This window comes from Aricia agestis, chromosome 8 (assembly GCF_905147365.1).
Source record: "Aricia agestis chromosome 8, ilAriAges1.1, whole genome shotgun sequence".
Taxonomy (NCBI): Eukaryota; Metazoa; Arthropoda; class Insecta; order Lepidoptera; family Lycaenidae; genus Aricia; species Aricia agestis.
This window is the reverse complement of record NC_056413.1, coordinates 4,918,212-4,932,717: the sequence shown is the minus strand read 5'-3', so window position 1 is coordinate 4,932,717 and position 14,506 is coordinate 4,918,212. Positions and strand designations below refer to the sequence as shown.

Below are 14,506 nucleotides of genomic sequence, written 5' to 3'. Positions count from 1 at the left end.
AGAGGGGCGCCGTGAGTAGTAGAGTAGTAGAGTCCTCCATCATTATCCAAAACATCCATACCAAAAATTATCATACAAAGCAGGCAGATGATAAAATATTTGTTTATTATTATTTACTTACTTGCTTAACCTTACTACATATAATTATTATTAAAGGTGTTTATTTATGCATATTTTTGAAATAGCTAGGTAGAGTAGGGCGCGGCGCCGTTACAACATAATATTATCGACTTGTAAGTGCGCCGCAGGCTAAAAAAGATTGGGAGCCCCAGACCCCTGATCTAGGGGATTTCTAGGGGGAAATCAAATTAGTTCAGGGGTACGGCGCGGCGCCCCGCGCCGAGACCATCTGGCAACACTGTTCCACACTTCCGTCAAAGAGAATATAATCACTTGACTTCCGTATAGAAATGGCGATTCGTTTGATTGCCGGCGAATAATTTTGTATTGAATTTATTAGTAAATTCAAAGTGAGATATAATATAAATGGCGAATATTAAAGTTCATGTGCCTACTTACAAACTGCTGTGATCAAAGACGGGAAAACAACGCTAAATCTAGATATTTTATGATAATTGTGAAATGGTTCACCTGAAGAAATCAATATGGCTCTCAAGCTCGGAAAATGTAGACTTTGTCTCAAACTTGGAGATTTTTGCTCCATCTTCACCGCGGATAACAATGTTCAACTCGCTGAAATGGTTATGGAATGTGCCCGAGTAAAAGTAAGTGTGTTAGCGTATCCTAATTTTTGTTCTTCTCTACTTGAAAGTCGAGACCTGTGTTCCTGTTACACGAGTGTACCGTTTTGTCGGTTCGCCTTTAACTCTAATCTGAGTGTCTATTAATACAATTATTTGCTCAATATGTTTTTTAATGATAAAATTACAAGTTCCGTCATTAATAAACATGGTATCATCATTTTCATTAAATTTTTTTGGAGGTGTGTAATGCAAGCCATGACCTTGGTGTAATAATTATTTATTAGGTTTATTGTTTCTTTAAGTTTATTGCAATTTGCTCTGATAAATTGATGTTTTTAATAATTATATTCATAATAATTATTATACATCTAATTTATCATCACCATCATCATTACTACCAAGCGTCTACTAGTACAGCTTTGGTGTCTCATTAATAAAAAGAGGTTGAGGCCTTATTAATATTTTTATAATTGCAATGTAGATCTTTATTTTGATTTGCAACTTTATTGTTGTTGTTATTCTTTGTGATTATTTTATTTCTCCAAAAGTTAAGGTTCTGTACTTCTATAGTATGAGCATATACATTAGTTTTTATTTTTTAAGATGCTTTAATTTAAATGATACTGCATAACACAATGACTCAAAATTTATGCCCTCTTTAATATCTATGCTATGTCTTTTAAATTTTTCTTAGATGACTTTAACTTTAGGGTAAGTTATAATTTCAATTTGAGGACACATCTATTTTTGAACCATTTACTCAATGTGTACTGTGAAGTTACATTTTTATTTGTAAACATTGTATAAGTTAAAGTTTATCACATAACTTTAACTTATACAATGTTTACAGAGTTACAATAATTGCAAGTTATTAACAGTTTGATGTAATATAGGAATTAATTTTAGGTGAACTTTCATTCATATTATCATCAGCAACATCTGTTCATCTCATTTATTTTACAATATGTACATTATATCATATCCATGCATTATTACATGTAACACAAAAGGCTATATAAAAAAAAAATTCACTTTGATTTGACTCCATTGATTTGTTGTCTTTGTTTTTGTGTTAATTTCTTTGTGTTTATTTTTTGTTATAGTGAGCTTCTTAATTTCTAGTTTTATAATGTACAATAACAATGTTTAGCAATGCTACACAATTTTTTATTTACTCAGTTGTTGGTTTGTTTGTAATTATTTGTTCTTTACAATCTAAGTCATTGAATTGTGTAAATTATTATTTAGATATATGAAGGAGATGGACTACCGGATAAAATATGCAACGAGTGCATACAGAAACTCAGTGGTGCTCATATATTTAAACAGCAATGTGAACGCTCGGACCAGGAACTACGACGAAACTATGTGCCACCACCAGGTAATATTTTCTCCATAGATCATGCATTACATACATGGAAACAATTCTGTGTATATAATCGTTATCATCTATTTGGTCATGGGAAACATTAAGCTTTTCTATTGTACCTTTCTTATAATGCTGCTGCAGATTCACTCCCAATTTCTGTGTCTGTTTATGTATAATTCTATGACAAATTTCATGTTTTTTCTTTGATTGCAAGAGTGATATATATATTTAAAACACCAAAGACAATGCATCACATGCTTAGTGCCAAGCACTTGTATTCATCCAGCTTTTAATTTATTATAAATATTATTATAATTTATAACATTGTATTGTGTGTAATTGTATGCATATTTCAAGAGCCAGTTGTTGCGGCAATTTGTTAACTATGCAATCTAGAAAAAATAAATTTTATTTTGACAGGATTTAGTATATCGCCCCCTCCGCCGACTCCGACGAATAGACAGAGCAGCGATTCCGCGTTTTCTTCTCTCGCTACCGAAGTATCGAAACCCTCGTCTTCCGTCGAGAGCAAAGTGAAAGCGGCTCCCAGAGGTCGCAAACGAAGCGGTGACAGCATCGACGACGCGTCCGTGAGCAGTCGCTCCCACGACTACCGCGGGGTCACGAAACGCGTCGACGAGCTGCGGACGACCCACAAAAGGGGAAGATACACCTCCGATTCCGATTACGAGGACAACAGCGCGTTCTACTCGGCTGAAACCGACTCCGACGACGTGTGCGATTACAAATGCAAGGAATGCCCGAAATCTTTTAAGACTCAGAAGAGTTTGACGGCCCATACCAAGGTGCACAGACGCAAAATCAACAATCAAGCGAACGTTTCCCGGGAAAATGACGACTTGGACACGACGTACAATAGCGCCGCTGATGCGAGTGTTAACGAACCGAATTCGACCTTCGAGACCTCCAAAACATTCGACGACGCCATGGACGTGGAGGACAAGCTCTCGTGCGACAAATGCAACAAAACATTCAAATTGAAGATTATGCTGAAACGCCACCACGAGACGTGCGGCAAAACTCCCACGAAGACGCTCCAAGTCGCCCTGCAGCCGCTCGAGCTGCCGACGTCCAGCGGCGCGATCACCTGCAAGATGTGCAGCAGCCTGTTCAAGACCGTCGATAATCTCGCCAAGCACATGAGAGTCGTCCACGCGGCCGCGCTACCACCTGAGGAGTTACAAAAGGAGAAAAATGTCGAAGCCGCCATCTCTGTCCCGTGTATTTTTTGTCAGCAGTCATTCGAAGAATTCCTAGCCTACAAGACGCACATAGACGAATGCTCCGAGAAGCGAACCTTGCAGAGTTTCGACTGCCCGCTCTGTCAGCGACCGCTATCGCGGAGACACGCCTACATCGCCCATATCAAGTCCCACTTTTTCCCTACGACGAACACGAGGTTCCCGAACACGCCGCTAAAACCTGAGACGCCTACCTTCAAATGTCGTTTCTGCAGCCTCACGCTACCCAGCCAAGAGCTCCTGATAATTCATTTGTCCAAGCACATGTCGAATATGGACGATCCCAACGAAGCCGGCGACGAGGAGTCGAGGTTTGTAGCCACATTTTTCAGTAGCGATTTTGCATGCCTCCATAAAATTTAAAAAAGTTTCATAATATTGTGTTTATAAAATATGTTAAACTTATGTACACGTCTTTATTCATTTTGTATCATTCTATTGTAGAGCGAGTACTGTCGAAGATTCAGCGTCCGTACATTCCGAATACAGTGGAAGTGCGCCACCTCGAAAGTTCAACTGTCGCTACTGCGGCAAACAATTCACATACGAAAAAGCTCTAGCCACTCATATCGTTAAAAATCACCCGCCGGGCTCGGAGGTCAAAGGCGAGCCGCCGGATAAAAACACCTCCTCGGACTTGCTCAGCGAGGCGAACCAGAGCTTAAACGACACGGGAATGACCGAGGGCATGAACGACACGGGGATGACGGAGTCCGAGTCCAGCCCGGACGAGGAGGGCGAGGACGACAACACGTGCGACATCTGCGAGAAGCAGTTCTCGTACCGTCGCCTGCTGCTGCACCACAAGCGCACCAAGCACAACATGTCCTCTGGCACCAAGCGCGCCAAGATCACGCTCAAGGACTGCATGGTGCGCTGCCTCATCTGCGACATCGAGATGAAAGTGAGCGACATCAACGAGCACAATCAAACGCACATATCCGCCAACATGAAACCGAGGAACTTGTACACGTGCACGCTGTGCACCATGACGTTCAAGAGCTGCAGCGGCCTGGCGAACCACATCAAGCTAGTGCACAGACTGAAGCAGCAGGCGCCGAAATTAGATATGTCCGCCCCGAATCCGGCGGATTTTTGTGAGGTCGTTGTGACAAAGGCGGAGCCCCTGGACAATGTTCAGGGTCACAACGGCTTTTCCGAGGCCGCCGCCACCGAAACGATACCTTTGGTGAACATGGAGGAGCTGACTTGCCACATCTGCGGCAAGCAGCTGCCAACGCTCATCTCGCTCAAGAGACACGTCAACTGGCACAAGAACGTCGGCAACAACATCGAGAAGCCGATGGAATGCTTTGTTTGCAAAGAGGTGAGTTGTATAGCTGTTGTCATCGCCCTTAAGGCAACTACGAGGGGCGTTCAACGGTAAAGGTATGAAGGAAAAGGCGGAAAATTTTGAAATAATTTTATTTTTCTCTGTAGTCACCCAGAAGCCCAATACACTTATGAGTTCTATAAATTAATTTTTGGATATCATTTAAAATAAATGATTCTTATACTTGTCCGTAAAATGCGCCTTGAGCTCTTAGTCGTCGGAAAAATGCTTTCTACGAAAATCTTTTTTTAAATTTGGAAACAAAAAATAATTGCTAGGGGTCAGGTCTAGATTGTAGGGAGGATGGTTGAATTCATCGAACCCACATTGTCGCACAGCAGCCTTGGCAACTCGCGCAGTGTGAACCGGTGCGTTGTCGTGAAGAAGCAACAACGCTCAAATGTATTTACTATATGACGATGCAGTTATACTCTGACCTTTTTTGGTTTTTAATGTTTCTTCTGTAGTGGCACTCACCGGCCCACCCACACGGGGGTCGTCTTCAATGCTTTCTTTTTAAACTCACTTGACCACTTTTGAACTGTAGATAATGAAGGAGCAGAGTTTTAGTAAACTGCTACCAATTCCTCGTGGATCACTTTTCACGTCGCGTCAGTCATTCTTGCTATGAATTTGAGATTTCTAAATAACTAGTGAAGATAAATGTTTGAATTTTTGTACTTATACCCTCAAATAATGTCATTAACTCATTACCTAATGAAACATTTAAAGTACCGTCATAATTACTTAATCACCCTGATACCGAGAATACATTGAACGCCCTTCGTAAGTTTGTCATAGTACATTAAACCTTATATTCTTTCATATTTATTGCAAAGCTCAACTATTTAATATTGACTTCTTTCAAGTCGATGCCAAATTCGTGTTTCTCACAAAAAAGTTTTTGGAAATACTGTTGAATTGAACATTCCATTGAAAATTGCCAAATTGTTCATATTCTTATTCTTCGTTTCGTTATTTGACAATATTTCTAGACGTTTTATTAACCAGGCGAATGTTGTTTGCAGACGTTCAGATTCCAGTGTCACTACAAGATACACATGCGCGTCCACTACCACGACACCAACCTGGACCCCAAGCACCTCACCTGCCCCATCTGCAACCGCAAGAGCAAGCACTTGCGCGCCGCCCAGATGCACATGAACTACCACAAGCAGACCCGATTCAAGAATAAGGACTACGAGTGTTCCATTTGCAAACGAATCTTCCAACACCGCAAAGTCTACCTCTCGCACATGGCTGTCCACTTCAAAAAGGGCGACAGCGCCGCCAACACGATCGTCGGCTCCGAGCTCCCCATGAACGCGGACAGATCCGCATTCGACGGCACTAACACCTGCCACCTCTGCGGCAAGGTCTGCGACTCGGAGAACTCGCTCAAGCACCATCTCATCTGGCACAAATCTAAAACCCTCCTGTTCGGCGCGAGGCACCAGTGCGACATTTGCAGCGTAGTCTTCACTAACAAAAGACGCCTGGAACTCCACTACCGAACTCATTTCGAGGACGACAACGGGCCCTTCAAGTGCCACATTTGCGGGAAAGGCTACATAGTGGAGGACTACTGCAAGAAACACATCAAGGGACACAACTTCGATAATCAGTCGCACAAGAAGCGAATCGAGAAGCTGCGAAAGGATAAGGTGAAGTGTCCGATATGCTCGCGGTACTATCCCGACCTGGTTAAGCTCATTCGCCACCTGCGACGTACGCACCCCGAGAGCAAGATGATAAAAGAGGACCCGGACGCCCCTCCGCCCATGTACCACTCGTGCAAACTGTGCGCCAAGGTTTTCTTGGACGAGAGGAGACTGCAATCTCACGAGGAAGCCCATCTAAGGAAGCCAGAATTTTTCAAGTGTAAATTTTGCGGAAAGAAAACCATATCGCTGAAGAGTCACAGAATTCACATAAAGGGTCATCTGACTCAAAAGTATATCGACGACCCGCTGAAGTGCCCCCACTGCGACGAGACATTCAACAGGGGATACGACTTGCACTATCATCTTCGCGACACCCACGACATCACCGAAACTTGGATCGCCGAACGCGGCACCCAGACCCTGGACGGTCCTCTCAAGGAACTCCAGTGCGGCGTCTGCTACAAGGTCCTGGCCAGCAAGGGCAACTACGACAGGCACGTCGACTACCACAACTCCCTGCGATGCAACTACTGCTTCGAGTACTTCAACACCTCCCGATTCCTGGAGGGCCATCTCGCTTTCAGCTGCGAGAAGAAGAAACTCATAGGCGATACCGAGACTCATCCGAGAAAAATTAAGTGCGAGATTTGCTTCAAAGCTTTCCATCTGCAAGTCAAACTGGACTGTCATCTTCGGGTCAAACACGACATCAAAGTCTTCAGGGAGAAATCAGCCGGAAAGAGGGAGATCGTCTGCGACTACTGCTTCAAAGTATTCGAAAACGAGTACGCCCTGAGCAACCACAAATTGTATCATCGCACGATCGGCTACTACGGCTGCATATACTGCGCCCGAAAGTTCAACACGATGACCGCGTACAGGAAACATAAAAATCATCACTTCGCCCAGCTGCACGTCGACGACCCGGTGAAGTGCGAGCACTGCGACGAGACGTTCGTTGCGTTCCGCGAGATGATATACCACATGCGGGACGCGCACGGCGACGACAAGGAGTGGATCATCGAGCCGAAGCAGTCCATCGAGGAGAAGTGCCCCATCTGCGACAAGGTATTTTTCAATCTCCACCGCCACATCGACTACCACGAGGAGAACAGGTGCAAGAAATGCGGCGAGTATTTCTACTCCACCGTCGACTTCGACAACCACCTGTGCCCGATCGACTCCGACGAGGAGGTCGACGAGAGCAGCGGCTTCACCGACCTGCGGCCTAAATACGAGGAGTGCGACTTCTGCTTCAAGCCCACCACCAGGAAAAACTCCAAGAAGCTGCACGACAACATGCACCGCGGGTCGGGCGCCATCTCCTGCCGTTTCTGCTCCCAGAAGTTCAAAACTATGGACGCGTTCAACATCCACGCCTTCTCGCACAGGAGCAGGAAGTACAAGCTGAAGCCGATCAGGTGCAAGATGTGCCCCGAGGCGTTTGTCAAGTACGGGCCGTTCATGAAGCACATGCGGGACGTGCACAAGGCCCTGAAGAAGATGCACTACCGCGCGCGGGTGAAGGCCGAGCCGTGCGTCGTGTGCGGGCAGAGCTTCCCCAACCTGCACAACCACTACCGCGCGCACATGGACCACAAGTGCCCCTCCTGCCGCAAGTATTTCACGTCGAGCCGCGCCTTCTCCCAGCACCAGTGCGATGTGCCCGACGCCGACCCCACGAAGGTGTTCACGTGCGACGCCGACCTCAACCGCCTCATCGCCGAGTACGTGCCCAAGGACGAGCAGGACGACGAGAAGTACTACGGCTACGACGACAACGGCGACGACCCGCCACCCGAGCCCGAGCCCGCGCGCCCGCCGCGCCCGCGGGGCCGCCCCGTCAAGCCGCGCCCGCCGAAGCCCATCGGCCCGCCGAAGGCGGTCGGCCGGCCCCCGGGGCCCCGGACTTACAGGAACCCGAAGCTCGTCAAGCAAATCTGGCAGGGGCTCGGCAAGTCCGTCGCGGGCGCGCAGAGCTCGCAGGACGAGGACAGCCAGAACTCCGTGGACCCCGACGAGGGCGAGCTGCACGAGATGGTGCACGCCCCAATCATCTCCGACGTGCTGTCCCTCTACCAGAACAACGAGAAGAAAAAAGGTCGAAAAGACGACGACGAGGACAGCGACGTCGTCATGCTGTCCGACGACGAGTCCGGACCCGAGCGAGTTATACCCGTCGTCGTTTTGGACGACGATTGACATTGAATTATTTTCGAATTGGTTTTCTTTCTGACGGATGATTTTCAATTCTAATCATGAGTATGTTGACTTTTTAATCTAATTTAAAATGTCTATCGATGTCTGATCTGAATTCTGATGGTTATTTAGACATAATTGTGTATAATTTATTAGGTACCTTCCCGAGTACAATTTTCGTAGATGTGTAGGTGTAGGATAGGCTTAAGGTTTAGGTTTACTAGATTTTATAGTAGAGTCAAGAATCTGACTAAAATATTGTCATTTGTAAAATATCACCGGCTATAAGGCTGCCATACTGTACATAGTCGCGTAGAACTGTAAGTGTTAGACATAGCGATAGGCTTCGTGACAAGAAATTTCCGCAAATTCCTTTAAAATATTGTAACAATTTGTGTACATCTATAAAAGTAACTTAATTTTTTACTAAATGGATCGAAAGCTTAGATATTGTAACTTTATATTGACAAATATTTTATTAGACATTTGGATTATGTGTGAGACGAATTATCATATGTTTTTATTTGTTGCGTATTTACATTCATTTATTTTAATGAATTATTATTACCATTTATTAAACATGTTATGGCGTTAATAGGTGATGTTACTACATAAAATATCATACCTCCATTACATTATGTGTTATAATATATTATATACTCTGCTACCTTTAATGAGAATGATCAATGATCATTAAAATTTATCTATAGACCACAGCTGACTGCCGAATAATAGATAGACGGTATATATTCGTACATTGACCCATTTGCACAATTATATTGCTTACATGTAACTCCATTAGGCACTAAGAAAAATAATCATTCTGCAAATTACTCAGGATACAGGATCTGCCAGTATTTATCCAGCACTTTGTAATAGTCTCATTACTTTCTCAAGTTCAATAAGCCTGCGAATTGCCAGATAAAGAAAGGCTTTTTTATCTTGCAATTTGCAGGCTTATTTTACCTTTACTTAAATAGTTATACGCAGCATGACTATTTTTATTGATAACGCCTCTAGTACACCGACGCTGCAAAACGCAAAATATCTGCGAAACAGGAATAGAGCGAGATGCCATATAACGCATTTTCGTGTGGCGAGTGAGACAGCGAATCGGTTCGCTGCTGTTTCGCAGGTCGCAGCGTCGGTGTACTAGAGGCGTAAGGGGGCAAATATATTATATTGTATATTATCTACTTTGTATAGCAATATATTTTGAGCACAATACGTAAAAGAGACTGTAATTTATGAACATGCTCCACCGAATTTTGCAGCGTAAGCGCGACTGTATGACCTTTACAATACTGGTAATGATATACCAATATAATTCATGTATTTGGCGTCTGGCTGTTCCCAGTGCAATTTAGAAAACCAGCCATTTTATTTAAGCATTTCAGGTACTGTTTCTCTGTCGTGTTCATTCCTAAGGCTCGATTTTCTTGATGTAACTTACTAGTTAGTAGTTTCATCCTACTATTTAATCTGAATCAATGTTTTATAAAATGTAATAATTTTTATAAAATTAAGTATTATTTTTACATTTGAGAGTCTCTAAAATCTCCTTTTATTTTTGATACAAACTTTCTTAGAGAGTGTGAAAATATTATGTGAAAGTGTGTGTATTAATAAGTATAGTCGTATTGATAGTAATGATGTAAATATTGCGCTTGTAAGTATATTATGTAGCTGCTAGCATAGTAGCATAGCAGCTGAATTACATTGTTATAAATCGATATGGTAAATGGTAGGTTTAATTATGTTGCAGAAACTAACACATTGACCGATGGGAAATTATACATTTTAAACCTTTGATAATTTTTTGTGATTTAAATATAATTTTTGCCTTTCAAGGATATTTCATGAGGTATACTGAAAATTCACTTTGATCGTATATATATACATATAATTTGCAAAGCTCGAGAGCTGCTATAATGCTAACAATTTATATGTCATAAAATCATCTGAGTATTGTTATACACACTATAAGAATTTTGATCATTTTCAATGTCTGATATATGAAATATCTTTTATTATATCGGCTCTGATTTTATTTACGCAAGTCTACTTTAATTTGTCAGCGAATTTAAACTAAAATCATAGTGTAATTGTGCACTTCATGCATGGTAAGAATCGTATGGAACAATAATTTATGCACATACTTTAATACAACTGTTTGGATAGATAAATCTTATAAGTGCTATCAGCTACAAGGTGTAACAAATCTAAGTGATAACTGATAATACTTTAGGGTGTGTATGTGTTCCTTGTAGAGAGTTCACTGTGAAAGTAGCAGCGCTGAAAGACCAAATTTTTTTTCACTTTTGTATGGGGAAACTCGTGCCACTGGGGCGCTTGCCCATACAAAAGTGAAAAAAAAATTTGGTCTTTCAGAGCTGCTACTTTCACAGTGAACTCTTTACAAGGAACACGTACACACACTAAAGTATTATCACTTAGTTTTGTTACACCCTGTATATTTGAGAAATGTTTCGTAGAGCTGCACCTAAGACTACACAACTTTTTAACTAATAATAATTAGGTAGGTATGTAAATTCGGTAAGTCCACTACTTACTAGCCAAAAACTAGTACTACTTATGTTAAGTATTATAAATTTTAATTTGCATTTTATATGTTAAGGACATAATAATTATAAGTCACCCGTTTCAATCACATTTTGGAGTAAGCAAAATTTTATAATATACTGTAAGTATAGTATAACGATAATAGATAACGGTCTCAGTCATTGTTTAATTACAGATTAGATAGTATTTTACCCTGATGTTTGATTTAATAAATGTCTAATAATATAACTGGTTTGTAATTTTTTAAAACTAGCTAAAAGCCGAGCTTTGTGAAGGCTCGCGTCGTCACACCTTGACTGACTGATGATGAAGTGATAACACATCTACATATAAATTACTATGTTAAGGCGGGGATTAATCTCAATCCAAAACGATAACTTTGCACACAACCAAAGACCAAGCGTATACACATCGCAATAAGATTCGTTTTAGCTTAGCATAAAACTGAAGTCACTCGAGCGGATTTTCTCTATTTTTCATGTTTTTTTTTTTTAATATCTTTGGAAATAAACATTAAGAAACAAAATTGTTCGGTTAAAGAATTTTAATATAGATTTACTAACAATTTTTTTAAATAAAATGTATAATTATCCTAGTTAATACTTACATTTCGATGAAATAGATTTTTATCGGAGGTGAGTTTGTAAATTAATTACAGCCAAAGTATTAAGTTTTATTAAAATGTTTATGGTTTAAGGTATTTTAAATATTGTGCTTTATACCTCATATTTTTTAAAACTTCGTTATTATATTGGAACTAGGTAAACCGGAAGTCGCGGAATAACAAATTGGGGTTTATCCTCGCCTTAAAGCATGGATTTCAAATATTGCTATGCTCCGTGCTACTTGGCATACATTTTTCCTGATATAGATATTGAGAATATCTCAATATCTATAGAGACATTGAGAACATTCAGAACAAGCACTTACGTCTTGGGATAAGTGAATGATTCCATTATCCCAAGACTTAAGTGCTTGTTCATACAATGCGGGAACCGCGCGTTTCCCGTGCAAAAAGAACGCTGTAATACAGGGTGCAATTAAAACTTCCTGCCAAATTTTGATATATTGATCCTTGTTAGAAATAAAAATACACGTATTTTTTTTTTATATAATCAATCAGTACTAAAATGTTGAGAAATAGCTTCCGAAAGTTATCCTAAGAACACTACAAATAATGGACACGACGCGTCGCCCGCGCGTGACGTGACCCCGCGCGCGCGCGCCTCCCCCCGCGTTACCCCCGCTCATTCCCCCGCGCCGCGAGTGACCGTTCTGCAACGATTTTAAATGGGATAAAATATGTCAATAAAAATATAATATATAACACCCAATTCTTTTTTGTTAAATGGACTCTCCTAATGATACCTAATCCCTGGAAAAAAATTGGCAGGAAGGTTTAATTGCACCTGTATAACGCCTTGGTGCGAGCGGTTTAACCGTGCGGGTCCAAACCACGCGGTTCCAGCTGTGTCTGAACAAGCACTTAGTGCCTGACGAGGCGTTTTACGCGCGTTTCTATTTCTATTGCATCCCGATACCGCGTTTTTACGTTACAAACATGGACTTGAAGTTATCACGCTCCAATCAAATTATACGTCGACGGTCCATTCGGCACGGACTCGCGCGTAGTACTGGACGCTGCAATGTCATCCAAGTATTTCGACTCGCGCGTTAAACGGGCGAGTCGAGAGTCCCGCTCATTGCACGCGTTTTACGCGCCAGTTTAGGGAACGTGCGTAGGCATATGGACGGGATATATTATGTAGTAATAACGGGAATTAATGCTATTTTCTATTAATTTCATTAACATGCTAATTTTGATGTCAGCATGCTACGTGTTATTGCTTTGCTATTTGCTAAAAATGCGGCATCGTGAATTATCGGTTCGCATCGCACTGCTCGCGTCGAGTATTATTTCGCATCGAGTGAAAAACAGCAATTCATTATCAGTTAGCGCCGCGGTGCGTAACAGCGCCGAAGTAGATTATCGCAGACCATCGCTACGTACAATAATATTAGCAATCGATTTTTTAGCAAGTACAAATAATTTAATTATTGCTAATGGGCATTTAACAATAATTAATTATAATTACTAATGTTATTTTTACCAACACTATTATGTAGCTCTAGTATCTCGAGTACGCGCGTAAAACGCCTCATCTGGACAGGCTCTTGAGGCTGTATTTTTTTCTAGTCAAACCTAGATTTGAAGGACTTAGGCCATACTCAGACACATTTAATGAATGCCTAACTTTAACGAAGATTTTGACATACGCACCATTCGTTATCCGACAAATTCTTCATAAAAGTTAAGTAATCACTAAGAGACTGTTTCACCAATTACTGAAATGTGCGCGGACACATATCAGTAAATGGTGATCCACAGACCACAACTTATCTGACAGATAGAGTATGCTTTTTTGTCAGATTTAAGTTGCGGATAGCTCTGGCACTTATTAGTAAGTGGTGAAACAGCCCCTAAATGTCTCTGATGGCTGGTTTGCACGTGTTAAGGTAATAAGTAGTTAACTAAATTTTAAGTTATTTATTGCATGTAAACACAAAATTTAGTAGCAAGTTAAAATTTAGTTGACTACTTATCTACTTAATACGTGTAAACCAGCCATGAGTGTGGCCGTTAAATTATAAAGTAATAAAAAATAATGTAAAATTATTATTTATTTAGTCAACATGTTACAGATGGTATTAACATTAGTTACACGCGCCCGCATCACGCACGCCAAACAACAATAGAAAACGTACGATCCTTATAAAAATAGCTTGTAATTTACAAACTTCTACATATTTTCAAGTCTTTCGTTTTACAATCCACAACGAACAAGAGGCTATTTTTTACTTCTATTCCAGAAAAATAATAGTTATGTTCTGGCGTCATGACATGACGCATTTTACATTTTAATGCGGCGCGCACGTAAGTTGCGTACCAATTTATCATTGGTGCTCGGTTAAGTCAATGCGAACTAAATTTCCTCTCTTAAAATGTTTGACGGAAAAAAGTGACTGTCTTCTAAAATATTATCAGAATAAAAGTAAAAAATGCTATGCATTCCGTTTTTACCGTTACTAATGTTAATATAAAAATATGCTATAAATATTTACGTAAGCCGCAGAAATATACAGAAAAAATTACTTACAGGATAGTTACATAACAACGTCAATATGAGTAATCATATTTGAAATAAATATCTAGAAATTAAAACTGATTATACAACATAAAAACACTTAGAAAGTATTCGTTATTGGCACGCCATACGCAGTTTCAAACGTCGTTCACTTAAAGTCTTCTGAGCATAATCTACAAAATATCCTTCCACCCGGCCAATAACAAAATAAAGTGCTAAACATTCACAGTGAAGAAATAATTATTA

General features: G+C 41.0%; 1 protein-coding gene across 1 annotated transcript; it reads left to right on the top strand.

The window, feature by feature from the left end:
* Positions 1 to 406: 406 nt before the first annotated feature.
* Positions 407 to 9,034, top strand: LOC121729255 (zinc finger protein 729-like). Its single transcript, XM_042117714.1, has 6 exons — positions 407 to 725; positions 1,953 to 2,085; positions 2,494 to 3,646; positions 3,780 to 4,662; positions 5,697 to 8,174; positions 8,292 to 9,034. The coding sequence occupies exons 1-6, from the start codon at positions 606 to 608 to the stop codon at positions 8,532 to 8,534; spliced, it is 5,010 nt and encodes a 1,669-aa protein (XP_041973648.1). The 5' UTR covers positions 407 to 605; the 3' UTR covers positions 8,535 to 9,034.
* Positions 9,035 to 14,506: the final 5,472 nt, after the last annotated feature.